This window comes from Saccopteryx bilineata, chromosome 7, assembly GCF_036850765.1.
Source record: "Saccopteryx bilineata isolate mSacBil1 chromosome 7, mSacBil1_pri_phased_curated, whole genome shotgun sequence".
NCBI lineage: Eukaryota > Metazoa > Chordata > Mammalia > Chiroptera > Emballonuridae > Saccopteryx > Saccopteryx bilineata.
This window is the reverse complement of record NC_089496.1, coordinates 72,926,121-72,954,024: the sequence shown is the minus strand read 5'-3', so window position 1 is coordinate 72,954,024 and position 27,904 is coordinate 72,926,121. Positions and strand designations below refer to the sequence as shown.

At 50.2% G+C, this 27,904-nt stretch overlaps 1 protein-coding gene across 4 annotated transcripts; it reads right to left on the bottom strand.

Moving 5' to 3' along the window:
- MINAR1 (membrane integral NOTCH2 associated receptor 1) lies at window positions 1–26,688 on the bottom strand. 4 transcript variants are annotated; one of them, XM_066240597.1, is made up of 4 exons: window positions 25,862–26,688; window positions 9,700–12,047; window positions 5,662–5,916; window positions 1–455 (listed from the first exon to the last, which is right to left on the bottom strand). In XM_066240597.1, the coding sequence occupies exons 2-4, from the start codon at window positions 11,995–11,997 to the stop codon at window positions 258–260; spliced, it is 2,751 nt and encodes a 916-aa protein (XP_066096694.1). In that variant the 5' UTR covers window positions 11,998–12,047; window positions 25,862–26,688; the 3' UTR covers window positions 1–257. The 4 variants fall into 4 exon arrangements, with proteins under 4 accessions (XP_066096694.1, XP_066096697.1, XP_066096696.1 ...); XM_066240600.1 differs by lacking the exon at window positions 25,862–26,688 and adding an exon at window positions 24,836–24,903; XM_066240599.1 differs by lacking the exon at window positions 25,862–26,688 and adding an exon at window positions 24,773–24,849.
- Between the last annotated feature and the right edge of the window lie 1,216 nt (window positions 26,689–27,904).

Here is a 27,904-nt window from a genome sequence, read left to right as displayed (position 1 = left end):
TTGTATCACTGGTAGTTCGTTACATTCTTTTGGTAGGAAAAGCTAATGCGTGTCTGCAAATGTATCTGAGTATCATTAAGTCAAAGCTCACAGGTAGGCGATTTCTCTCTAAAATGCATGCTTTCTGAAGACCATCATCAGCGTTTGCAGAAAAGCCTCCACTATTTCATCTGTTTCAACACACTGCCACATGATTTTAAACTATGGAGGAAAGACATCAGTAGTTCAAAGCGGTGCACAACGCTGTGTCCCTGGGCTCACGACTTCATTGTGCAGATGGGCACGACGATGACAAGGATGACGGTGCACGCGGCAGCGGCGATCAGAGCCGCTATCTTGCAGACCTTGGCTCTTCTGAACTCCGCTTCCTTGCGTTTTAGTAATGAGTCGTAGCCCGGAGTGTAAATATCTTCCATCCAATATTCTAAGTTGTTTGGATTTAAAGATTCTTGCGTCTAAAAGCAAAGAGGAAAGGTTTGAAATACAGTGACTACTTGAAAGCAGGTCAGAGACCTCCTGACAGTCGTCCCTGCTGAAACACCAAACGGTGGTCTGCAGCTGCGTTAGACATGACCGTGCATCCAGCACTGCCCACAGCCCCCACCTGAGACAGGCTGCAAAGGACTCAGGCTCCCACACAGCACAGAAGGTACCTCCCCCTCCCTTACTACAAACGCCTTCGTGTTCTGATCCAGGAGACCTAAGGGCCTCCTGTGTGAAGGCAAGCAAAACAGGGCTAAGAAACACAAGACTGAAATTCAAGGGCACACGACCCAGAACAGGCTGGCCCCACTGCAGGGGAAGCAGGAAGTCACTGAAAAATACTCTCCACGAACACTCCCTGAGAATGGAGCAGTCTAAAGCAAGCCCGTCCCATTGCTCTGATTCAGTCCCTGGTTCCTCGGAAAAGTGTCGACTGAAAAACCAAAGGCTTCCCAGATAAACAATTTAAACCAAACACAAAATATTTTTCAAACAGCTGTTGAGCAGGTCAGGCCACTGCAGGGTCCCCACCCTGCTGGGCGCACATCCCCAGAGGGAGATCCCGGGCCACATTTGTCTCCTGGGCTTCCTGGGATTAATGAACTGCCTGCAGGAGAAATACTGCATTTAACCTGACTGGCCCGTGATTCCCATTCCCTGTGGATGGTGATAATCTATTTCCATAAAGAAAGGCAGCGGTCTCATTTTATGGCAAGCATTTAATAATATGTGTCACATAAAAGCAACAACACATTGCAGTTCCAAGTAAGGCTACCTAAATCTTTGAAACCCACACAAAATAGTCGTCTGAAGATTTTCTTGGCTTGTTTACACTCTCTCTCTCTCTCTCTCTCTCTCTTTCTCTCTCTCTCTCTCTCTCACACACACACACACACACACACACACTACACACAAAGTTTATAAAATCAACCCTTCACAAACTCAGTCATATGATGTCACTAGGGGAATATTGATGACTCAAACCCATGCTGGTCATTCTTTGCCTATCCTCCCAGGTCCATTTGTGCTCGTTCCCACCTCGCTCTGCTCCCCCGGAGACTGGCCCACATGGACTGGCCCTGACCTCCCCAGGGGCTTCAGCCAGTAGAGACGGTGTGTATCCCCAGACCCTCCCCGATGGTCTGCAGTTTGGCTCAGGGGCTGAGCTCCCATCAGGCACCCAGAACTGTGGCTCTCAGGACTCAGAGCTCCCTCGCCTTGGCCTTCAGGTCCAAGGGCGGCAGCAGCCTCTCACTGGAGCGGGTGCCTGGGCACATCTGCTGCTCTAAACCCTGCCCTCACTATAGTAAACCGTCCCCTCCTCAACACCTCCTGCTGGGACACTCAGGTCCTCATGTCCCTCATGCCGTGAACCCCTCTGGCCGCCTTATTGCTCCTCTGTTGCTAATGGTCTCCTAGCACTGTGGTCAGGACTATGGCCATGGGCTAAATCCATCCTCTCTCTACCTGTCAGCACAGCCCATGAACTAAAAGTGACTTTTTTTTTTTTTTTTTTAGAGAGAGGAGACAGAAGGAGAAGGGAGGGAGGAGGACCAGGAGGCATCAACTCCCATATGTGCCTTAACCAGGTAAGCCCGGGGTTAAAAGTGATTTTTACGTTTTTAACTGGTTGAAAAAAAGATCAAAGAATAATATTTTTTAATATGTGAAAATTATATGAAGTCCAAACCTTAGTGTCCAAAAATAAAATTCTATCAGAACGCAGGCACGCCCGCTCATTTGCAAACTGTCCGCAGCTGCTTTTGTGCGGCAGTGGCGGGGCGGAGCCATTGAGACGGGGCCTGTACGTCCCACGCAGGCCTGAAGCGTTTACTACGTGGCCCTCTGCACCAAGGGTTTGCTACTGCTGTTCTAGTGTGTTCCGCACAGCACTGCACAATGAGAAGAGAATGGGACTAGGGGTCGTTCTTCCACACTGGGGCACAACGTTTACACGTTGTTATCTGGAAGACGAGAGGCAGTGCTGGCCACCCGGGATGCTCATCATGAGAAACCGGTCACTCTTAATAATGGAAAGTCCTTACAGTACAGGGTGCTCTGCCCCTTCAGCCTTGGCCTCTGCTGGGTCCCTGGAGCTGCCCAGAGCAGTTCTGCGGTGGCCCTGCTCTGCTGTTAGAACACGTGTCTTCCTCGTGCTTCAGCCAAGGCTCCACTCTCCTAAGTTCTGTTTGGCATTGTCCGGCCCCCTGGGCAATTTAATGGACACTCATAGGGGGAGATAGACCCAAGACGGGCATATTTAGTGGGGTTCAGGTGGGAGGATAGACTCGCCTCGCCCCCTGCCCTGGCACCTGGAAGCCGGGCTCTGGCCACAGGGGCTGGAACGGCCCCATCTCCCCAGCTGCCCAAGCCCGGCCCCCGAGGTCAACAGTGTGTAAACCACACATCAGATTTGTGCTGTTCCCTCCAGATCAGATAGAAGGAAACTGGCTTCCTTCCATAGGTATACTCACTTTATGGGTTGGGAGTCAGCTTGTGAAATAAAGTATTCTTAATTAGGTGTACTTCAATAGTAGCGAGCTCTAATGACACCAAGGTTTCAAGGGACCCAGGCAAGCACACTCAATTCTGATCAGGCCTCCCAACTGCTGGAAAGGGACAGGGCCGCACCCTCCCCCGCGCCCTCAGGTGGACACCAGGGATCCCATGGAGATCGTCCAGATGCTGCCACTGCCCTAAGCTGGTGCCTGAGTTTCTGAAAACTAGGCGGTGCCTGTTGCCTGTGTTGCCCACACCCTCGTGAGGCTACTGAGCTCTCTGCTTCTGGCATTTTGTGCAACTGGCTACATTGTCTTTCACATTAAAAAAAAAATTGTTTTCAGCCTGACCAGGCAGTGGCACAGTGGATAGAGCATCAGACTGAGACTCAGAGGATCCAGGTTTGAAACCCCAAGGTTGCAGGCTTGAGCGCAGGCTCATTATTAGCTTGAGCGCAGGGTCATCGGCTTAAGCATGGGATCATAGACATCACCCCACGGTCGCTAGCTTGAGCCCAAGGTTGCTGGCTTGAGCAAGGGGTCACTTGCTCTGCTGTATCCTCCCCCCAGTCAAGGCACATATGAGAAAGCAATCAATTAACAACTAAGGAGACAAAGGAGCCGCAATGAAGAATTGATGCTTCTCATCTCTCTTCCTTCTTGCTTGTCTGTCCTTATCTGTCCCTCTGTCTGTCTCTCTCTGTCTCTGTAAAAAAAAATTGTTTTCATTGATTTGAGAGAGAGAAAGAGGAATGGTGAGAAAAAGGGGAAGGGAGAGAGAGAGAGAGAAAGAGGAATAGAGAGAAACAGGGGAAGGGAGACAGAGAAGAGAGAGAGAGAAGCATGCATTCGTTCCACTTAGTTGTTCCATTTAGTTGTGCACTCATTGACTGCTTCTTGTACATGCCTTGACCAGGGGTCGAACCCATGACCTCTGGTGCACCAGGTCGACTCTTTATCCACTCAGCCACCCAGCCAAGGCCTGTGCTTCACATTATTAAGTAATGTCACCTAAAGTTCTCTGATCTGAAGATCTACCTTTACTTTTTAGAATTCTGTCTCTGTGTTTGCAACAACTGGCACATTAAAACTGAGTATCTCCACAGGGGCCAGATCTCCCAGAACTTTAAAGAGCTGTTTCTCTGTCTATGACTCATTCATTTAACCTGACTCTTTTCCACGTCATCCTGATACTGGTGAAATGTGTGATTATTCCACTGGTCGAGCCATTCACACCCCCTGGTCCTCTCTGACTCACTTGATACCCACGGAGAGCAGTGTGACACCATGGCAGAGCTAAACGGGGACCCACCTGCAGGAGGAGCCAGGCCTTGCAGAAGAACAGTGACAGGAGAGGAAGGGGCCTGAAGGGACAAGTGACATGCAGTACTCAGGGGACATTGCATGCAGGAGGCAAGAGGGATGAGGAGTGGCTGCCAACCCAATCCTCTCTCTCAGGGTCTGACCAGAGCTGCAGGGCCCATAATGCTGTCACTGCAGTCATTTTGGGGACTTGAAGCTTCATTACACTGTCACCCACAGAGAGCTGAGCTGGGGGAGAGGCAGCAGAAGGCATGTTTTGGGTGGTCCAGGATGGCTTTAGACTCATCTGACCTGGAGCAGTTGTTGAGCTTCTCGGGGCCTCGATGTCCTCATTTGTAAGTCCTGCCTGGCAGGCCACCATGCCCAGTACAGAGACTGCTGTCAGGGCACCCTGCTGTCCTGACCGATCTCTGCATCCTTGAATTGGTCCCTAAGGGCCTTTTCAGCGCCTCCCTGCTGCCAGGCAGCTTAAATATCTTCCTCTCAGTTGTCACAATGACTCTGCAAGTTATGTATTATTACACCCATTTGGCAGGTGAGGGAACCGAAGCTCAGGCAGGTGAGGGAATGCCCAGGTGGCGTGGCCAAGGCACCCACATGCACCACACGGCACCTCCCGCAAGGCTCTTTGCCTCACAGCGAGGGCGTTTCCATGACCTGCCACCAACCCCCCCCCCCATGTCTCTCCAGTTTCTCTGTGAGTGACATCATTCTGGCCTCACTAGGACTGTGGCCTCATTGCCCACAAAGCTAGGCCCACTGGTGGGGACCAGTGCTTCCTGTGCTCCAGTGGCGATGCGGAGACAGACATGGTGGGAAAAGAAGCAGGTGGAGCTGCCACGAAAATGAAAGTGTGACCACACCGCGGCCCTGCCTGCGGAGAACAGACACACGCCCTCCAGGCACATCAGCACCCGCAGAGCTCAGTGAGGCTCTTACCTGGGGCTGCTCCGTATGGAAACATAGTCCATAGCTTGGCTCCCACAATATGCTTATCCCACGTGCTACATATAGAAGGAGAAATCAGCTTGTATTTCATGGAACAGTTTGGCTCAGGTCTTGTGAGCAAACATGAGAACCTGTGCTTGGTATGGAGTCTTAAACAGATTGTTAGCAAATCAGGTGGTTAAATGAACAAATCAGGGAGGCATCCCCGCTGCTACGTGTTTACAAACATATAATGGAACAGCAATCCCCTTGTGCAACTTTCTGCTCTGAGAAAGTTCAGAATTCCACGGTGAGGCCAGGGAGCACAGTGGTGAGGGCGCAGGCTGGTCTGAGCTACTGTGGTCCCTTCCTGCATCTGTAGGACATGGCAGCCCCCACCCCCCCACCCCCGGGACCGCCGGATGCTCACCTGCAGGTCCAGGGCTGTCAGCTTGCCCTTGTCGCCTGCATTCCGCTTGTACTCCTCGATGGTCCAGGAAGGCTGGCCCCGCTTGACCTCGGCCAGCTCGGTCAGCCGCATGTCCGTGTACAGAGGGTTGTTCTTCAGGTGGGCCTTGAGGGAGGTGGGGTAGGGGTGCGGGCTGAACACCTGCTCCACCAGGAAGCCGTCTTTGGGCTGCTTGGGCAGGTGGTGCTGTGGGGGGGTGTCGTACTGCCTGTCCACCTGCAGAGGGGCACAGGGGCTGTCAGAGTTCATGTGCAGCTGGGCCCCGTGGACATCCAGGGAGCACAGTGCAGTTAACCACAAACAAACGCAGGAGTAAACAGTCCTACTAGGAGTAGCCATTCCTGTGCCAGGAAGAGAGGCTCTATCAGTTCCTCACACCATCCCTGCTCTTATCAACCCCCCCCCCCCCCCGCCTCCCGCTGCCCCAGACGGGTAAGGAAATGGAGCCCAGAGAAACTCAGCGATTTGTTCCAGGGCACACAGCTGCCAAGGGGTGGAGCTGCGATGGAAATCTCACCATCTGGCTGCAGAGAATCTTTGCTTAACCATTACTGCCCCCCACCCCTTTCTCAATTTGTACCTGGTACTGAGAAGTAACAGACAAGGGTCGTTCTCTCCAGGAACTTGCCAAAACCACGCTGCTTTTCTGAAAGAAGCCAAGCCAGAAAGTGCATGCTGGGAGCCTCTCGTGATTTTCAGAAACATCTGTGTGACCTTCAAGATCAGGGAGCAGCCTGGACGGCAGCGTGGAGGCGGGAAGGTGCCCAACACAACGGGCCGTGACTTGACGTTCACAGTCCTTGAGTTGCATAGCAGGGCGCTCTGTTCTCAGAAGCCTGTGATGGCTGGGGTCTCCTGATACTTTCTAGTTCTACCTTAGGCCCTCAGACCACTACATGATGTTGCTTCCTCCAGGAAGCACTCCTTGACCCACTGAGACTCGGTCACTGCCCACCTACGCAACTCCATAGGATGTGGACAGACCCCTGCAGCCAACACTGACCTGCTGAACTGTAAGCACTTGTATGCCTATCTGTCTCCTCTGCAGGCCCGGGGGCCCTCTGAGGGCAGGGCACTGTCGTGACTGTCTTTTAATCCCCCACTCCAGCAAAATACTCCATCAAGTAGAAGTGTGTGAGCATGTGCATCTGACCCCTGCGCTGGGACAAGCACTGGCCCACCCTCCGGCAAAACGGACCCATGGCTCTTGCCCCAAAACAGACAACATTTATGCTTCCAAACCACCAAGAATGCCAACATGGATGCAGAGACAGCAGCATAAATTCTGCCAAACCCAAACAAGAAAATGAGGCTGCCTCTTATTTTCTAACTCATGAAAGCCAAGTATCTTCTAAGAGGCTTCACTGATTTTATCAATTCTGCTCATTACCACGACCCAACCATCCTAGAGCTGCCGTGGCATGCTGGGTCCGCACAGAACTGGGGGCGATGCAGATGCCAACAGAAAGGATGAGATGGCCACCGCTGTCATAGTCACAGTCCATCAAGAGCTGGTTATGTGTCCACCACTTTTCTCAGTGCTGAACATGCATGATCTCAGTTTATCCTCTCAACGCCATGCTGCGGTTGTAACCAGTATCCCCACGATGGATGTGAAACTCAGAGAGGTTAAGAGACTGACCCAGTATCACACAGCCAGTAAGGGGGACAGCCAGGATTTGAACCTGGCCTGAACTCTAAGCAGGAGGCTCACCCGCTGTGCGTGCCTGCCTCACCGCTCCTGCACTGCGGAGCCTGCATTCTAACTTGGCAGTCAGTATATACACACGATAGGTTTTTAAATAAAAATTGAAATCTATATCTGAACAAAGAGGACTGAGAGCTGGAGGCCAGAGACCAGCACTAATCCCTTGGAAAGATTTCAGAGGCTGAAGAATTAAGAGACCTTGAGGGGAACACAGGACCCAGGTCCACATGGAGAAGACGTTCTTGACGAGTGAAGCAGGTGAAAAGGTCTGATGGCGGATTAGGGCCTGGCCGTGGTAGAGGCTCCCCAAGTCCTGACCGAGTGAGTGACGGTGGCTGAGCCTGGCGTTGCCGAGGAAAGCAGGCAGACCCACAAAGGCAGAGCAGGGCCCAGTCTAGGGGAGAGAGAGCCGCCCTGTTAGGGAGGACGGGGAGCTCACTGGCTCAACGAGTTTGACACCTGTCACTGGAACAAAGAGCCAAGAGTGGAGTTTTAGGAACGTGCACACAGCGGTGGTCTGCGAGATGGGATGGAAGGGGGAGATAAGCAAAGAGATCAGTTATAAGTGTGCCCCGGACCCCGACGGGGTGCAGTGAGGGCCGGGACTGCCTGACGAGCGTAGAGGGATGAATATTAATGGGAAAGGTAAGCAGAGATGCAGGAAACAGCGAGGGGACAAACCCACGGGGTCGAAGGCAAAAGTGGGTGTGAGCGAGCCAGCGAGGGTGGTCACAGAGCAGAAGCCTCCTTAGCTTGAGGAACGGATGCAAAGGTGACCCCAGAATGGGGACAGGAAGAGGGAACACCGGCTTTGAAGGAACAGAAAAGCCTGGTTGGGACCTGTTGCCACATGGTTGGACATCGGGGGAACTAGCCTTGAGCAGTTTGAGATGTGGGACAGAAGCTCAGATGGCAGGTGGGGCTGGCACCACCATAGGGATCGTAGCCCAGAGGTGGCACGTGCTGTCTACTGGGAGGTGACACAGTGAGGATCACTCAGGCCTAAAATGAGCAGCTTTGGGCTGGACACTTCAAGTGGAACTTTCTTAAACTTCTGGCTATTTCTGTTGGTTTTGCAAGGCTTTGACGTCTTATAGATTAGAAGCATGGCTAGTTCCATTTAACCTGGTATTTCTATAAAAGTGCCTAACTATTCGTGTCTTCTAAGTGGCCCCTTTTCAATGTGAACTAAGCCCCAGGGCACCAGGAGCCTGGTCAGACGCCAGCAGCACAGAGACAAGGATAGTGAGCAGAGGAGCTGGGCCTCTCATCAGAGCAGCGGCCCACGTCACGCTCGGCTTTCTCTCAACATCGCACCTTGTAAGTGGCTAGAGAGGGACAGTGCAGTAACCAGCACAGACAACAGAGGTTCCTTTGGAATCAGAACAAAATCTCTTTCATAAATTTACTCTTTTACCCTGAAAACTTCCTTACAGCCCAGTTTCCCAAGTTTCTTGGCACCACTGGCAGAACCAGCCTCCTCCGCTGGCTCTGTGTCTGCCCACACGGCCTGCCCGCCTTCTCTCCGACACTGGGTCCCCTCGGACCTCAGGGGCCTCCCCTGACCTTTAACCAAGGAAGAGAATGAGATAGATACACGACCAGCTGGAACTGTGACCCAGCCGGAAGGAAGAGGAGCAGCCACGAGTGCCCCGACCCAACTCCTCCCTGCGGGGATGAGGCGGGAACTGAGCATGCGTGTGCGTATGTGCGCACACGCGCGCATGCGTTCTCCCTCTGGAAGTGACAGACCCCGGTGGCTGTACAGGTGCAAGACGCTCCAGCTCCTGTGAAAAGAGCGGAACATACAGCCTGCAGGAAGAATCCACAAAGCAAAGGAAGACATCGTCACAAGTGCCGCTGACCCTGTTCTCTTACCAATCATCTATCGGCCTTAGAAGGCAAACACTGAAACTTTTACAAAGGAATGCCACGCACACACGGAGTCCATGGAAGGACTACATCATCTCCCTCGTGTTCTTTGCCCGCATCCCGCTGTCTGAAGGACAGGAAGATGTCCTTGGTGACGCGTGCCTGCTCTGCCACTGTCCCTGCTCTCTGACGATCTGGACTCCTACCCGCTGTCGGCAGCATGCACCACGCGCCCGTCCCGGCTGACCCCCACATGGCCTGCCTGTGCTGTGCTCTCTGTCCTGACGTCCGAAGCCTGACCACCAGAAGGATGGCTAGAACGTGAAGGGAAGACCTGTTTCTCATTTACTGACACGTCCAAGGGTGGGAAATGCACCAAGCTGTGCTAGGTAGGATACATGAGCTTAAATTTAAATTACCTCTTTAGATTTTCGATGCCAGTCCTTGCTCTCTCCGGGGCCTCTGTCTTTGATCTCCTCGTTGAGGCCCACACGGTTGGCGTAAGTGATGGTGCGCCAGTCTCTGGGCGAGTTGGAGATGCTGGCGATTTTGGATTCCGTGGCGCTGTTCTCCTCCGTCAGCGACCTTGAGGACGGCCTGGTGAAGAGGCTTTTCTTTAATGCCTTGACTCGGAGGCTTTCACTGTTGCTTCCGCTGGCATCAGAGCAGCACCAGTCGGCGCTTTTCTCCAGTTTGGGCCCATGGGAGCCACTGTGCACACGGAACATCCTGGGGGAGGCACTCTCATCGGATGGAGCCTCACTGGTCAAGGAATTCAGATCTATCTGCACACTCACCTTCTCGGGCTGCTGCATTTTCTGATCCAATTTATTTAGTTTTCCCAAGACCTGGGAGATTTCCTCGCGGACACCCGACAGCGATTCAAGCTTCCGTTCGATTTCACCAATCCTGAGCACCAGTTTGCATACACTGGTCTTCAGCTCCTCTTCTGAGTGATGGCTGTTTCCAGGCGGGTTGCCCTTTTCGACTTTGCTGCCAGGGATCCCATTGGTGATCTTGGTTATATTGTGCTCTGGCGAACTGTCGCAGTCCGACTTGTGAAGCTGAGATAAGGACCCCGTGCTGTTGTAGCAGGATGACTGGATCACCCCTGTCGAGCCGCTGATACTCATGTCATCAAGAAATCGGAAAATGTCGCTGATGTCATCGCTGATGACCTCTGAGTCGTCGTCTGACTGCTTCATGGCATGCCTTTCCCCGTACCTGGCCTGCCCTGAGGCACACAAATCTTTGCATTTCTTGGGCTCCAATACATGCTGTTCGGTCTGGGTGCCCACACTACTGGTGTCCGAGCTGAGCTGCCCACTAGTGCAGCTGATGCTTTTGTCTTTGAACTTTTTGACCGGTTCGTGCTTCTCCAGGTCAATGGGAGATGAGATCTCTTTAGATTTGAGCCCGTTGGGTTTTGCCAGGTAGCCAATGGGGAGCATTGCCTGTTGCTCCTTGGGTGTGAGGTAAGCCGGATGCTGGTCTGGGGCCGGAAAGCCGGGGCTCTGGCTGCTGGGATCTGGATAGCGCAGCTTCTCCTCAGAAGGATTTCTATTGAAAAAGGACCGTTCAAAGTCCGGGACTTCTTCTGTGTTTAGGCTCCAGCTTTTGGCTGGCCAGGGCGTCTGCTTGCTAGGCCTCCCTGGACAACGCCTGGCTTCTGGGGTCCCCATCATGGGAGTGGGTCCAAAATATGTGGAGGCTTGAAGGTCATCTAAGCTTTCATGCTTTGCCCGCCTTTTGTCAGGAACAGGGGAATACACAGGATTCAGGTACTGGCTGTTGTAGGGCATTTCAAAGCTATGATTAAAAAAGGGTGTCTTGTGGGGCTCCTTCCGGCTCTCGGGTTCCCCGTGCTCTGCTTCGGCCTTGTTAGTGGGGCCAACCAAACCAGGGGACACGGCCATCAGGTTGTGAAAATCTTCTTTGAAGATGTTCCTTTTCTGGACGCAGGACTGGACCACAAAGGGCTCGTCATTGGAGATGAACCTCTCCTTGATGCCCTGGTTGATGGGCAGCGAGTCCTGATCGGAGATGGACTCATTCTCGATGTTCATAGGGAAGTAGGTCCTCTGCATCTCGCACGGCTGAGGGCTGGCGACTGAGTACGGGGCCAGGGCCTGCAGCCTGTCCAGGGAGGCGGCGCGGGCTTTCGCCTCTTTGCTGACCCCCAACAAGAAGTTGGGCTCAGAGATGGGGACAAACTGTGGGCAGTCCTTACAGTCCATCTTCCGGCATTTGGATGACTGCCTGGCAGGGTAGACCTGGCTGAATGGCCTCTCGCCCAGCTCACAGTTCAGGGGCTCACACTCGGCCGCATTGCAGACCTCTGTGTCTGACCTGCACGATTCGAAGGACGCCTCCTTCTTGCGCCCCTTCTGCCGGCCAGTGGGCAGCTTCTCCTTGGCCACACCCCCATTCATCTGGATCAGGTTGAATATTGTCACAATATCCGCGGCCACCATGATTTTCTTTGATTGCTGGTTATTCACGGTGCATTTCATCTTGTCTTTGAACAATGTGGCTGGAAAGTTGGGGTCGAGACAAGCTGTGTAGAAAAGCACGCTCCTCAGCTTGGCGAGTTGTGGCAGGTCGAAGCGGGCACACAGGGATTTGCACAAGTCCTGGTAGGACACGGTATTTTGCTTGCTGTCCAGTTCCTCCAACATCTTCACCAGGAAGAGGGAGGTTTCCTGACTGGCCTCCATGATTCAGAATTTCAGAGGCTTGCCAACTATGCTGAAACTTCGAGTCAATTCTACAGCGACAGTATTGAAAAAGAGAGGGGAGGGAGAAGATTATAAACACCAGTGGAATTTTAAGTCGAGCTTGTTGTGACCCTCATAAAGAAATGCAAGGAAAAACTCTTTAATGATTAAAAATGTATTAAGAACTTTAAAAATATCTATAACTCATGACCTTCTAATTCCCTTCCCAGGAATTTACCTTAAAGACATGGTCTATTACAATGATTTATGCGTAAAGAGGTTCACTAGGATGGTATTTACAACAGAAAAAAAAAGCATCTTAAACAGCCCACAAAGAAGGAAATGTATAGATGAAGCATGTTGTCATGTACATGACATCTCACAAACATTAAAATTATACTAATGTATATCCTTACATGGAAATACTAGACATCAATAAAAAGGAATGGCTATAGGAGGCACCAACATGGATGAATCTCAGAATGATTGTGCTTGAGTGGAGGAAGCCAGAGTCAAAGGCTACATTCTATACGATTCCATGTTAGTGACATTCTGGAGAACAAATTGCCCAGCTGCCTGCCCGGGGCTGGATGTCAGGCAAGGATTGGCTACAAAGGAGCCTAGAGAAGCTTCCCGGGGTGATGGATTTGTTTCACCGAGGTGGTTACATGACTGTTATGCATCTGTCAAAACTCACAGAACTGTATGCTAAAATGTGTGAATTTTACAGTGTGCAAATTGTACCTTCATTTAAAAATTACAAAATGAAGACTTTTATGACCAAAGAAAACCATGCTACAATGCTGAGTGAAAAAAATATGAAAATAAATCTGTTTATATAGTAAGATCTTAATTATATATTCTTGGAAAGGAAAATGAAAGAAAATAACATGTGGTAAAATGTTAACGCTGGTTACATTTGGATTGTAAATATAGGTTTGTTTATTTTTTCTGAATTAGTAACTTGGCCCTCGATATCGTATTATGCAAATTTGCAAACATACAGTAAAATTGAAAGAATTTCATGGTAAGCACTCATGTACCCACAATCTGGATTCTACCATTGATTGACACTTTACTCTGCTTTGTTCCACATCTATTGATATCTCTTATCAAGCCTTCATGAAGCCGTCCTATTGGGTTTTTTTGCTGTTTGTTTGTCTGTTTGTTTATTTGTTTTTAGGTAAAAGGAGGGGAGATAGTGAGGCAGACTCCTGCATGCACCCTGACTGGGATCAACCCAGCAACCTCATCTGGGGCCAATACTTCAATACTGAGCTATTTTTAGTTTCTGAGGCTAATAAGCTCCAATAGAACTATTCTCAGCACCCAGAGCCACATTCGAACCAGAGAAGAGAGTGAGAAGGGGGAGGGGGTGGGGAGAGAAACAGATGGTCGCTTCTCCTGTGTGCCCCAACCGGGAATCGAACTCGGGATGTCCATACGCCGGGCTGATGCTCTATCCACTGAGCCACCAGCCAGGGCCCTCCTTATTGTTTTAATGCACTTCAACGTCCCTGGCCGGTTGGCTCAGCGGTAGAGCGTCAGCCTGGCATGCGGGGGACCCGGGTTCGATTCCCGGCCAGGGCACATAGGAGAAGCGCCCATTTGCTTCTCCACCCCCCCTCCTTCCTCTCTGTCTCTCTCTTCCCCTCCCGCAGCCAAGGCTCCATTGGAGCAAAGATGGCCCGGGCGCTGGGGATGGCTCCTTGGCCTCTGCCCCAGGCGCTAGAGTGGCTCTGGTCGCAGCAGAGCGATGCCCTGGAGGGGCAGAGCATCTCCCCCTGGTGGGCAGAGCTTCGCCCCTGGTGGGCGTGCCGGGTGGATCCCGGTCGGGCACATGCAGGAGTCTGTCTGACTGTCTCTCCCCGTTTCCAGCTTCAGAAAAATACAAAAAAAAAAATGCACTTCAAATAAATTGCAGATATGTGTACACTTCCCCCTAAACATTTCATCATGCATATCATAATCCTAACTTCAATAGCAGCTTATAGTTTTTCTTTTAATATAAGATTTATGTACAATGAAGTGTACAAATCTTAAATGTGCATTTGCTGAAGTTTTGACCAATGTATAGTAACCAAAGTCATATAAAAATCTAGGGTGTTCCCATTGCCCCAGAAATTTCCCTCATGCCTCTTCCCATTCAACCACCATTCTTATTTTTTTCTTTTTACCATTCTTATTTTTATAAGTCATTTTTTCTTTAATTTTTATTTATGGATTGATTTTTAGAGAAAGAGGAAGAGGGAGAGAGAGAAGAAGGGCAAGAAAGAGATATCAATTTGTTGTCCACTTATTTATGCATTCATTGGTTGATTCTTACATGTGCCCTGACCAGGGATCGAACCCACAACCTCAGTGTATAGAGACACATTCTAACCAACTGATCAACCCAGCCAGGGCCCAATTTTAATTTTTTCTTTATAATTGCCCATTTTTTCTAAAATTCCTACAATGAATATGTGTTACTTTGTAATCACCAAACAATAATAAACCTTACTTTGAAATAGAAAAACAAAGATCCATTAATGAATCTTGGATAGACAAATTAAAACTATCAAGCCAAAAGTTTAACAGAATTTCATAAGAGAAAGTAAAGCTCCTCATTGACAAACATGGACACAAGTTCTGAGATCACAAGGAAACATCAAATTACGCAAGTGTTTAACTTACCCAGTTACACCCTACTTGGAAGAGGCATTCTGACAGCTGACTTACTGATTTTAAAGTTGACTCAGCCCTGGCCAAGTTAACTCAGTTGGTTGAGAGTGTCATCCCGAGACAACAAGGCTACAGGTTTGATCCCCGGTCAGGGCACACATGGGAGGCAACCAAAAAATACACGACTGAGTGGAACAGAAATACTTCCCTACCCCTTCCCCACCTCCCCCTTCCTCTCTCTGTCTCCCTGAAAATCAATAAAAATTAAACCCTGGCTGGATAGCTCAGTTAGTTGGAATGTCATCCCAGAGCACAGAGGTTGCCAGCTCGATTCTCCAGTCAGGGTATGTACAGGAGCAGCTCAGTGTTCCTGTCTCTCTCTCCCTGCCTCTAAATTAAATAAATAAATAAATAAATGAAGTTGACCCAGTCCGCACAGGTCCCGTCCATTTCCTAAGGGAACGGTGTCTTTGTCTTAATTCCAGCTGCCGTCAGCAATGGTTCTCTCCTTGTCCTGAGGGCTGTGTCCCGATGGGCTGCTATACACACTGGCCTGTGCCCTCCCAGGAATGTCTGCAGAGACCATGGTTTGAACTTTCGTGTATAGAAAAGGCAATAGAACCCTGAGCGGTTCTGTGTCTGCCCAGAATAAGTCACTAGGAACCCATGTCAGCCTGAGCAGCACCCCGGGCCCTGCCCCAGCACCACTCCCGTCTGATGAAGGCATTCTGCGCTAGGAAGTTCTGGTTAGAGCCAGGGACAGCCTATCACCGACATATGCCTATGCTTCCAGTAAATACATGGGCACAGAAATCAAAGTGGAGGACGAACGAATGCAGCTTCAACTCATGCACACCGTGCTGCAGGGTTTTAGTGACACTAAGTGCTTTTGTGGATGGTCTTTTTGAATTCTTGCCGCAGCCTATGAGCACGGTCGCGCCTGCACTCTGACGGATGAGGGTACAGGCTTGGAGAATTTAAGAGAGCAACTGGGGACAACAAGAATCAGAGCCAGGACTTCCAGAAAACCCATGACTCTTCCCTGTGTGGCTTCCTCAACTTTTTATTCTACTTTGCATGTTGAAAAATGATTAATCCCAGGTCAAAACGAAGTTGGAAAACCAAGACCCAATGACTCCTGAAGTGAATAAAAGAAACATAAATGATATGCTAAACCTAAGTTATTTTTTATTTATTTATTCATTTTAGAGAGGAGAGACAGAGACAGAGAGAGAGAGGAGAGACAGAGAGAGAGAAGAGGGGGAGGAGCTGGAAGCATCAACTCCCATATGTGCCTTGACCAGGCAAGCCCAGGGTTTCGAACCGGCGACCTCAGCATTTCCAGGTCGATGCTTTATCCACTGCGCCACCACAGGTCAGGCCGAGTTATTTTTTATTAAAGCTGAAATTTGGGGGTTTCTGAATAGCCAAGTGTAGGCACTGTGCCCCATGGCGTGTGTGCATTTGACGATTAATCATCATAAACTCTGTGTATATTTTCTACAGCGTGCCAGTGAAACCCACAGGAATAAGGGGGGAGGGAGGCTTGGGTGAGAAGTGGATTTCTAGGCTTTGTGACAATGTGCTGGGGCCCCACTGCAGAGTGCAGCTGCCGGCAGGCATCGCAGACCAGACTGCTCTGTGGTGCGGGGAGGGCGCTCCCAGTTCACAGCTGAGGCGTCTGAGGAACTGGGCGGGGAAGGGAGGCGCCTTGCAGTCCAGTGTGGGTTAGGGGCCCAGGTTGGCTACAACCCTGGCCTCTGGTGCTGTGGAAGGAGCGCCAGGCCAATCTCATGCCAGGAAGGGAAAAGCGTTCCCCAGTGAGTGGCAAAGTGATTGGGGGTAGGGAGAGACAAGGGGGAGAAACCACGGTAGCCTGACCACCCACTATGCACGGGGATTTACACGAATCTTGAACAGCACAACGGCCTGGAGAGGGAGGCACCACCACCCTTCAATCTATTCAAGGAAATGAGGGACATGAACAGAAATTACACTGAGAGTGAAATGCGTGACCAGAAGCCAAATCTGGTGAAAGCCAAGCCCGGGCTCAAAAGAGCAAGGGAGAAACATCAGCCTGAAACTTCTAGGGGCCCAGTGAACCTGCCACAACATGCACTTGTGTGCACAGTGTGTGTGTGTGTGTGCGTGCATGTGTGCACTGTGTGTGTGTGCACACAGTGTCTGTGTGTGTGTGTGTGTGTGTGGATTATTGGAAAGGTATAACTTTGTGCAACTGCTTTAGGAAGTGATCAGCAATGGAACTGAAAATATACACAATTTTAAAGTAAAACAGATCCACACTTCTAAGTATTTATCTAAAGTAAATAATCAGATATGTGTTTTTTTTAAAAAAAAAAGTGCTGCTAATATCTTCTCTTCAGTGTTGTTTATAAGAAAAAAAAATCAGCAATAACCTTTGCATCCAATGGATTATAAAAAATTGTAGTAAATGGAAATGATGAAATACCACACTGCATTAATAAGTCATGTTGCAGGAATAGATTTATTGACATGGTTGGTTGTTAATGGCCTATTTCTAAGTGAAAAAAAAAAGGCTTCTAAGGGATATACTGTAATATATCAAATTGTCTATATCCCTGGTCGGCAAACTGCTGCTCGCGAGCCACATGCGGCTCTTTGGCCCATTGAGTGTGGCTCTTCCACAAAATACCATGTGCAGGTGGTGCTACCTCGATAAAGAATGTACCTACCTATATAGTTTAAGTTTAAAAAAATTGGCTCTCAAAAGAAATTTCAGTCATTGTATTGTTGATATTTGACTCTGTTGACTAATGAGTTTGCTGACCACTGGTCTATTACACACATCCGCTGCTCTAAACTGAAACGTTAACAATAATTGTTCCGGGTGCTTTTTTTCTTTCTTTCAGATCTGTGTTACTTAAAAGTTCGGAATATGTGATTTTCTAATAAAAAAAAATAAAGAGGAGAAGATTGGCAGGCAAATGTCAGCCATGGAAACTTGGGAAGTAAATTTTTACTTCTGAGCTGTGGTTTCCTCATCTAGAAAGGGAACGTGCCGATTCTTCCTTCAGAGGTTACTAACGGTCAAAGGAAACATCCATTTATTCATTAAAAGATATTCATTTTGTAACTGGCATGTGTACTATGGTAGCTAATATAAATCAGAACAAAAAAATACCCTCATGAAATTATATTCTAGGTTGGGGAGACAGATAATAAGCAAAATAAGCAAGTACAATGTAAAATAAATGAGATGGGAAGTACTAAAGAGTAAATAGAGGAGAATGTTAGAAAGGGGCAGGGGTGGAGGGGGGATGTGATTTTAAATAAGATGATCAAAAAAGTCCTCAGTTGGCTCAGCGGTAGAGAGTTGACCTGGCGTGTGGAAGTCCCAGGTTTGATTCCCAGTCAGGGCACACAAAAGAAGTGACCATCTGATTCTCCCCCCCTCCCCCCTCTCTCTTCTCCTCCCATAGCCATGGCTCAAATGGTTCAAGCAACTTGGCCCCAGGCACTGAGGCTGGTTCCATGGCCTCACCTCAGGCTCTGAAATAGCTTGGTTGCTGAGCAATGGAGCAATGGCCCCAGATGGGCAGAGCATCACCCTATAGGAGACTTGCCAGATGGATCCTGGTCAGGGCGCATGCAGGAGTCTATATCTCCACCTCTCACTTAATTAAAAAGAAAAAAGTCATCAGGGAAAAGATTACATCTGAATGAACTCCCCAGATAGGTAAGGGAGCAAAAACCTTGAGGAAGAGCCAGCAAGCATCCCAGGCAGAAGAAAGTGTGTGCAAAGGCCCTAAGAAGCCTAACTGGCACGTGTGGTTGGCCACTGAGGCCAACTTTATAAAATAGGCACAGATATATTATTTATTAGTATATTTTTTCTGGTATAATACTTAGTTCCAAAATGATTACTTTATCAATATGCCTCCAGAAATAGCTTCCTAATGCTGAGGCATTGCTCAAGTTCCATTTGGGAGTGAAGTAATAGTAATGAGAGGTAAGAGCTCCATTAACTTGCCCTCTCTCCACCTAGAATCCCGCCTACGCCTGCCTGCCTCCTGACCTTTGACCTCCCGGGTAGAGCATAGGCCTTGGACCAAATGATGGCAGCCAGAATGGAGAGGTACAGACAGATACCATTTTTTGTTTTGACCAGGGAAGCAAAAATGATGCCTAACTGCATAAGAATCTTTTGGTTTATTCTTCATTCAGGAAAGTTTTTCTGACCCTCCTTCCATATATTCTCAGAGGTAAGCCATTTTTTTTCTGTTTTGTTTCGTTTTCATTTCAGTGAAAAATCTAAATGCAAATTTTAGATCCTGTCTGTGGCTATGGTATCACTGGGTATGACAATGTGGTCTCAATGCCCAGAGTGCTTTCGGGACAGTGTTGAACTTTCATTGTTGTGGTTCCCAAACTGGAGCCTGCGGAACCTTTAGGCTCCATGGATCCAGTTTAGAGAGGATCCAGTTTTAAGAATCAAGAAAAACTGACCGAAGTGAAGAGCTGATCAGATTTTCCAGGGCATCCACGCTCCCTAGGAGTCAGACACACTGACGCTTCTGGTTCTGCCGAGCTCACTTGCCTCCCTGCACTACAGGGGCCAATATGGATCATTGCAGAGGTTGTGCTGTGCTTGTTTCCTGCTGCTGCTGTAACCAATCACCACAAATGCGGTGGCCCCAAACAACACGGATTTGTCACGGTCAAGCTCTAGAGGTCAGAAGGCCAAATGGGTGTGGCTGGATTAGCGTCGGTGTATCTGCAGGGCCGCATCCTTGAGGCGGCTCTAGGGGAAAGCCCACTTCCTGTCATTTCCCTGTTCTGAGCAGCGGCTTTCTCTGGTCCGTGGCCTCCTCTTCCATCTTCAAAACCAGCAATCACATCAGTCTGTCCTCTGCTGCAGCAGTCACATCTCCCTCTCTGACTCCTCTGCCTCCTCTTCCCACTTGATAGACTCCTGTGATTCCATTGGGCCCAGCAGGTAATCCGGCATTATCTCCCCATCTCAACATCTTTAATCATATCCGCAAAGCCTCCTTTGCCATGTGAGATAACATAGCTGCAGGTTCTGGGGATCAGGACGTGGACAGCCTTGGGGACCATTACTCCGCCAACCACAGGGGGCTTGGAGCCTTGGTCTCCAGTACACACGGAGGAGGAGAGGGAATACTCCTCTTCTTCACTTTCTCATATTTAAGCCAACAGAACTGGAAGGCCTGCAGTCCTTCTCAGAAGGGAAAAGCTTCCGATGATAACATAAGATCCGGTTTGCCCCGGTTCTCAGTTAGGACCCTTTATTGACTGGTGCCAAGGTCAAAGGGAACTGGTGATAATAGGATTCTCCTAGTCTATCATCCTGAAATACATCTTGGAACCCTGGAAGAATGGAAGGTCACACTGCCGTCTCTCTCTCCCCACATTCCCAGAGCTCACAGCAGCCCTGACCTGTGCCAGTTCTTCTTTAAGTAAATTTCCAGTTGTCTCCCATGCTTCTCAAGTGGAGTTCCTTGTACTGACGGTCAGAGGACTGAAGTCCCACACTCATTCTAGGCGCCATCTTTCCGCTGAGGTTCTTCTCGGGACCATACTGTGCTGTTGACTCAGACAGAGGTTGTGGGGGACAGGACCTACAGATCTGTTCCTTCCTGTGCAGCTCGCCCCTGCAGAGGGCCTTCCGAATCATCTGGAGCGTCGTCCGTCCCCCCACTCGCCTGACAGCTTTTACTGAACTGCCCAACCTGTACCTAACACTGTGCCAATCACCAGGACCGACAACGAATAACACATCCCCACTTCTCCAGGGGCTCACAGTTTAGAGCAGGGGTCCCCAAACTACGGCCCGCGGGCCACATGCGGCCCCCTGAGGCCATTTATCCAGCCCCCGCCGCACTTCTGGAAGGGGCACCTCTTTCATTGGTGGTCAGTGAGAGGAGCATAGTTCCCATTGAAATACTGGTCAGTTGGTTGATTTAAATTTACTTGTTCTTTATTTTAAATATTGTATTTGTTCCCGTTTTGTTTTTTTACTTTAAAATAAGATATGTGCAGTGTGCATAGGAATTTGTTCATAGTTTTTTTTATAGTTGGGCCCTCCAACGGTCTGAGGGACAGTGAACTGGCCCCCTGTGTAAAAAGTTTGGGGACCCCTGGTTTAGAGTGAGAGACAGACCAACACGGAGTCTGTCAGAACAGTGCAAAAGCACCCCCATGGCGAGGGGAACACAGGAGAAGCCCACCTCCCATTACTCACACCACTCAGTACCTGCTCCCCACGCGTACCCGCTGACAAGCGCCTTCCCGTTCTCTTCATCCAAGCTCCGCAGACAGGCCCTTCCCTTGTTTCTCTTGGTTGGCCTTCTCACAACTGTTGGTCAGCCAGGCTTCCCCCATGTTCTTTGTACCCACAAGTCTCCATTGGCCTGTTGACCTTTTTTGATTTATTTTTTCAGCTGTGTTTACTTAAGTCTCCTCAAGTAACCATAAAACTTGCATGATTAGCATCCTGCATAAAATTTTCTTTCTCAAAACCCCAGCGTCACCTCAGAGGTGGCAGTACAATAATCACTGTGCGTGAGCCACTAGAGGTCAAAGCGTTCCCGGGGACGAGAAGGGAGTGGTGGGAGGAAAGGGCTCTAGGGGCACATACACTGAGGAAGACGCTCGAGGTAGGGACGATGGCGGAGGGCTCATCAGCTGAGAGCTTGTGCAATCTGCTGTTGTCACAGGCAAACCGGCAGAAAAGGCCGTCACGGGAACTCACTGGGACCGAGAGCCCGGAATGGCGCTCAGGGCACCAGGAAAAATGCAGTAATTGTGTCAAACAAATCACGCCCTAAGGATGGTGTTAAATGAGATATGTGCATCAGTGTGCAGTCCACTCAGCAGGCAGCTCTCTAAGTTGGATAAAAAAGGGTATGTCAGCCTGGCCTGACCTGTGGTGGCGCAGTAGATAAAGCGTCGACCTGGAATGCCGAGGTCGCCAGTTCGAAACCCTGGGCTTGCCTGGTCAAAGCACATATGGGAGTTGATGCTTCCTGCTCCTCCCCCTGTTCTCTCTCTATCTCTCCCTCTCTCTCTCTTCCCTCTCTCTCTAATAAAAAAAAAAAGGGTATGTCAGCCTGACCTGTGGTGGCACAGTGGATAAAGCATCAACCTGGAATACTGAGGTCGCTGGTTCAAAACCCCGGGCTTGCCTGGTCAAGGAACAAATGAGAAACAACTACTGTGAGTTGATGCCTCCCACTCCTCCCTTCTCCTTTTCTCCCCCTCTTCCTCCTTTCTCTAAAATCAATAAATAAAATCTCGTTTAAAAAGTCTATATTAAGAAGGACACGTCAGCCAGTCAAAGCCCTGTGACAGTGGCTTGCAGCTCCTTCACTTACTCCCCTCGCTTCAAGTCTAAACGCACCAGGGAGTTTATTTTTTATTATCTGGCTTCTAATGGGCATTTTCCCCTGATCAATGAACACATTTATGAGATTTACTGTCTTCCCACTAAACTATTAAGCCAGTACTTTATGACTTATCTATCAGGCTTTTGGTTATCATGGGTCCTTCCCGAAAAGGCTGACCTGGATATGCTACTGAATGAGCTCTCCAGCCAGCAAAAATGACAGTCACATGCCTCAGTGCAGTGATCACATCTGGGTCCAGATCCTCATTCAACCCTGTCTAGGCAACCACTGGCCTTCCTGGATGATACTGCTCTCTCATTAGGTTCTGATCCGAAGCCAGAATTTTTCTAAGCTCTTTTTTTACGTGTCGCTTTAAGTCAGGCTAGGCTCGGTTATGCGGCAGCAACAAGCAGCCCAAGACTGCAGTGGATTAAAACACCAATGGTTTCTTTCTTTTCCATGCTGTAGGCCCAGTGTGAGTCAGCAGGGGGCTCTGCTCCATGTCACCTTCCCCCAGACAAAGCAGGCAGCCCCTCGCAGAGCAGAGGAAAGGAAGAACAGGGTGAGGCACTTGCTAACGAGAGCTCCCACGCACACTTCTTTAGCTAGGCAAAGCACTCCCCACACCTAATTTCCACTGAGCAGAGAAATGCCATCCTACACGTGCCCAGGAGGAAAGACAGAATCTTTATGAACAGAGTTAGTAGCCACCACACTTATGTTTTTATTTAACAACTTTAAATCATTTAAAGATTTTCTTATAGCAAGCCAAAATCTGCCTGTGCCCAGAAGTGTTCTGGGCACTAGCCACAGAGCAACAAATAAATCAAATTCCTTGCCCTCCTAAGATTCCCGTTGTAGGGGAGCCATCCGTCAGACCCAGTTCAGTTAAGATAACTATGTTCCCTCCTCCTTTCCTCATCCATTCAGTGAGCATTTACTAAGCACCTGCTGTGTGCCTGGCACAGCGTGCGACTCAGGAGACTTGGGGCTGAAAAGGTGAGGGTCCTCCGGGGGCTCAGGCTGCAGGGGTTTAGCTAGCCTTCAGGGAGGGTCAGATGCAAGAGAAAGGGAGGTGACACACCGCACGGAACTAGGTAACCACAGTACAGGCGTGGGCAAAAGTAGGTGAAATTACCAGCCATCGTGGCCTAAAAGATAAGTCATAAGGAAGGATATGAAATAATAACAAACAATAAGAAGAAAATAATACAATAATTAATAAATAGTAAGACAAGAATCAACTCCGTTTCACATATTCACAACTGTAAACCTACTTTTGCCCACCTGTGCATTTCACTTCAGGCACAAGAGGGAATGGGCTGTATTAAACAGAGAAGCCTCCCAGTGACTGTCAAACTGTGCTCTAGGGAGCCCTTAGGGGTTTACAGGGGGCTTCAGAAATCACATTGGGAATGAACAGGCTTCCAGACCCCTCCCCCACTTTTTAATCAGTTTCATCTGCTTAACTTTCACATAAGATTTCATCTAAAGGGTTCTCCTCTTAGAAAAGGGAAGAAAATTAATGATCTGATGCTCTCTCATTTTATACAGGTGAAAATTAATATGCAGAAAAGTTAGTAGCTTACCAAGACCATGTAATGAGTTAGAAGCACACCTGAGGCTGGCTGCCAATTATCTCTGCCTGTTCTGAACTCCACACTTTCTTTTTTCTTTCTTTCTCTTTCTTTCTTTCTCTTTCTTTCTTTCTTTCTTTCTTTCCTTTTCTTTCTTTTTTTCCCTTTCATTTACACTGAGCCTGCAGGTAAGCTCCAAAAACTAAGATCCACACATCAGCAGGAAAAGGTCATCAGTGGGCTTCAGCAACAGAGCCGCAGAGGAACATGGAACCTTGCCCCAGCCAGTTTGAGAATACACATTGCCACAGGGCTGGAGCAGAGAGCAGGGCCTTCCCCTTCCCTCTCTCATTGGTCACATCCCTGCCCAGCAGACACAAAGCCCTCACTACAACCCTGGTTTCTGCTTCACGTTTGTCAAGATTTGAGAAAGAGCTTGTTTGGGGGAATCCTGAGGGAGATACAGCGGGCCAGTTCTGTGCGCTATGGAGAGAGGCAGGCAGACATCTCAACCTCATGGGCACAGAGATGTCTCACAGGGAGTATCTGAGTTAATAAATACAAAGGCTTTTAGGAGCTGGAAGTCACAGCAATTTTGCTAGATAGCACTGGCCAGGAAAAAAAAATTGCCATTATATATGTAAAAATTCAAAAAGAACTGAATTCCCCACCAACAAAGAAACCTTTGTCTTCCAAGTATTAAGTGCCACCGAACACTCCCTCACCAAACTCATCAGAAATGCAAATAAACTGATGTAGTCTTTCCCTGGCAACTGACATTTATGATCACATGGTCCCGGATCTATACACATCTCTCAGACAGACACAACAAAAATCAGACTTTATGTATCAGACATTTAAGCTTTCCCTCCAGGCTCCAGTAACCTAAATCTCTAAATTTTGCTCTTTCTGCAAACTCCCTTCTGTCTCCTGCTCCACCTTCCTCTTATAAACAAGAAGAAAGGCCATTAAAGGGGGTTGTACAACTGTCCCTACAGCTCCAGGCAACCTATTGTCTCTGACCCCCTTCCCTGCTTTCAACAGGACCCAAAATACTGCTTGCTGTCAGACTCTCAATGACCCAATGGCCAGGAGCTCATTGTAAAAGACATCATGTAATCACAGCAGTCTGCTGGCTTCTACCTGCAGGCAGGATCCATTGATGCTGGTGGTCACAGACATGGGAAAGGAGGGGCATCTACTCACTGTTTCCATCCGGGAGAGGAGTTATGGGCAGCAGCCCGTTTGCTGGAGAAAGGGGTACATAGCTGGCGGCATCCGCTTCTGCCAGACTCCTGGCAGCTCTCCATGCCATGCATAAAATCACAGCAAAGCCCAGCAGTGAAGCTCCCAGTCACAGCCATGAGGGCGGCAGCATGGACGCTGCCACCTCCTCCTGGTGACAATGCCCATCCTCAAGAGAAATGGTTGGAAGCCTTCACTAAATGTTACTGAGTCCCCACTGAGAGGAGTATCAGAGCCCTCAACCACTTTCTCCACTGCAGACTCACAGTTGAACAATGCTACAGTCTTCCAGCAAAACAAGGCTGGACTGAGCAATGTCACAGTTAAAGCTTCTTAGTTGCCACCAGGAGCTCCAGCACCCCAGGAGATCAGGCAAGTGACACTCTGGCTGAGCCTGGCAGCCCCAGGGAGTGTGGCAGGCAGGTGAGGGAATGCTGCCTGTGCCTGAGCTAACCGGCACGTGAGTGCCCCCCTCGCAGCCAGGCCGGCCTCTGTGTTTTCCGGAGGGGAAAGTTGAACATCCCACCTCCTCAGTAAGAATCAGGCTCCCATTCCAAGTTGTGACTGGAAATCCCGACCCGAGAACTGGACGCACTGGTCGTCTGTCGGGTTAGTCCAGCGCTGATGTATGTGTCAGGCCTTTCGCATACACAGCTGGTATAGTTAACCCTCAAAATGCCGTTTTCTAGGAGCGAATTTTTAGCCCTGAAAACTTGCCCCAAACTGCATAGTCCTTTTTCGTTGTTTCGCTTCCCTAGTCCCTGATCCGTCCACCAGGTTCGCTGGAGCCCGCCACACCACACACACCTTTTCCTCTGCCGCCCAGAGCGCAGCAGAAAAGGGCCGGCGGCCCTCAGGGATCCGAAGCCCAGGGGAGTTAGGTGGATTCACACCCGGCGCGCCGGCACCGGCGCCCACACCGCGCACTGGCACACACACGCACGCGTGCGCTCCCATTCCCCGCCCGCCCTGGCTCTACGAAGTTACCTCCGAGGCTTCCGGAGCAGGGTCCGCGCCGCCCCGCGGGTCTCCCGCTCCTCTCCGGCGTGTTCCACACGGCCTCCGATGCCGCACCTCGGGAAGACTCCGGAGCCCACGGTCCCCGCCTCCCGGGCACCGGTTCCTTGCTGGGGCTGCTCCCCAGGGCTGGGGCGGCTGCAGCTCTGCCCCCAAGTCGGGGTTCTGCCCTCACCTGCGCGGCGCCCCCCTGGCTGCGGCTGGGGCAGGGGCGGTCGCACGGCAGCCGGGTCGGGCGCGCGGGTTCCTCCTGGGCAGGGGACAACCAGCACCAGCTCGCATGGCGCCGGGGCTCGGGGCTCGCGGCGCCCCAGGATGTGGCCTCAGCCCCCGGGAGGACCCAGCTTCGGGCTTTGTGTCTTGGCCTGTGCCACCGCGTCACGGGCTTGGGGGCAGTGAGCAGCGAGGGCCGGGGAACCCGCGGCAGAGAGCTGGGCTCGGCCTCCCCATCGTCGCCTGCCCGGGCGCTCAGACTGGCAGAGCGCACCGGCAGTGACTGCGCGCGCCCTGGGGACGAAGGGGCGGGCCCGGGCAGGGGCGCGGCAGGCGCGCCAAGGGGGTACCCTGCTGGAGGCTGCTGCCCGGAGAGCGCGAGCGGGGCGCCTCCAGAGCTCGGGGGAGGCCACGTCCTCGCGGTCCCGGGTCGCGGCTGCAGGGCTAAGGGCAGAGCCAGCGGAGGCTGCGCGCTGGAGGGAGCGGCGGCCAGAGCCGCCAGCAGGGTTCGCGTCTCCCCACTCCCTAAGCTGAAGGTGACTGCGGCCCCCAGTGGCCGAGTAGGGGCGCGGTATCCTCGCCTCTTTCCCCTGGATGCTCCCGGTTCGTCCTTTCCTGCCTTCGACTCTGCAGCCCTTTGCAAGGCCGGGGCAAGGTGGTCACTTGGAGCATTGATTTACCCTCGTGGCTGGTCTCGGCTTAAATGGTACCCAGATAGGAGAGGCTGGAAGTCACGTGACCACCTCCTCCCCAAACACGCACAAATACACACTCACCACTCACACCCCAAGACCAACGAAACTGGGGTGGGTTTCTGAGAGTCAGATTGGATGTATTGATGAGAACTGGAGGCCCTTCTCCAGTCACCCTGTGCGCTGCAGTGGGGCTGGAACGCAGCTGCTGCCTGTGGTGCCACAACCTCCACATCCTGTCCCCGCGGCCAGAGAAGCTCACACAAATGGCATCCTGGGTCCCTTCCTTAGGAATAACGCAGTTTCACATCCCTGGGATCCCATTCCAAAAGAAAACTCCCCCATGGAGTCGCGCAACAGAGAACTGCGGAGGAGCCTACCTTCTCAGGGACAGAGCCCTTCCTGGGTCAGTCCCTGGCTTTCCAGAGGTGCCAGCCTCTGGTGGAGATGGCTACCAGTGGTCTGAGCACAGTCCAGGGGTACGCGACGTCGTCCCAGCCTCCCCATGTGCTGCCTGGATGTGACTGGGCGACAACCTCTAACAGTGAACCTGCTAATAAATGGATACTTTAAATATTGCCTGATCAGGATGATGGGTTGACAACTTGATTTTACCAGAGCTCCTCTGCTCTAGTTTTAAAATTCATTTGCCTTTAGTACCTTTATGTGAGGCAAATGCTAACCCATTTCGTAGAGAGGGCAAAAACATCTGAAACGGTAAATAGGAATAAAATTTGATTCATTCTATCTTGCCCAAGGTTTTCTTGACTTATTTTTTTTTAACTTTTTTTTTTGCTTTTTCCCCACTTCCCCTCCCCCTCACCCCCTCCCACCTGGCAACCATCCATTTGTTCTCTGAACCTATGAGTTTGTTTTTGTTTTGTTGTTTGTTCATTTTGTTATTTAGATTTCACATTATCAGTGAAATCATATGGTCTTTCTCTTACTCTATCTGACTTGTTCACTGAGCATAATTACCTGATAGTTTAACAATTTTACCTCAAGGCACATGTAAACTACTAAAATGCTGCAGGACACCAAAAAATATATTTTTTGCCAATCTGACCAGAAAAAAGTAAAATTTTGATTTATTCACACAGACGACCAT

Bases quoted from the DNA above. Each gene is read 5' to 3' on its own strand.
- MINAR1 (XM_066240597.1), bottom strand. From the start codon at position 11,997: ATGGAGGCCAGTCAGGAAACCTCCCTCTTCCTGGTGAAGATGTTGGAG. The intron at 5,917-9,699 runs GTAATTTAAATT...GCCCCTCTGCAG, and splicing joins GGCATCGAAAATCTAAAGAG to GTGGACAGGCAGTACGACAC. The intron at 456-5,661 runs GTGAGCATCCGG...CTTTGCTTTTAG, and splicing joins TGACAGCCCTGGACCTGCAG to ACGCAAGAATCTTTAAATCC.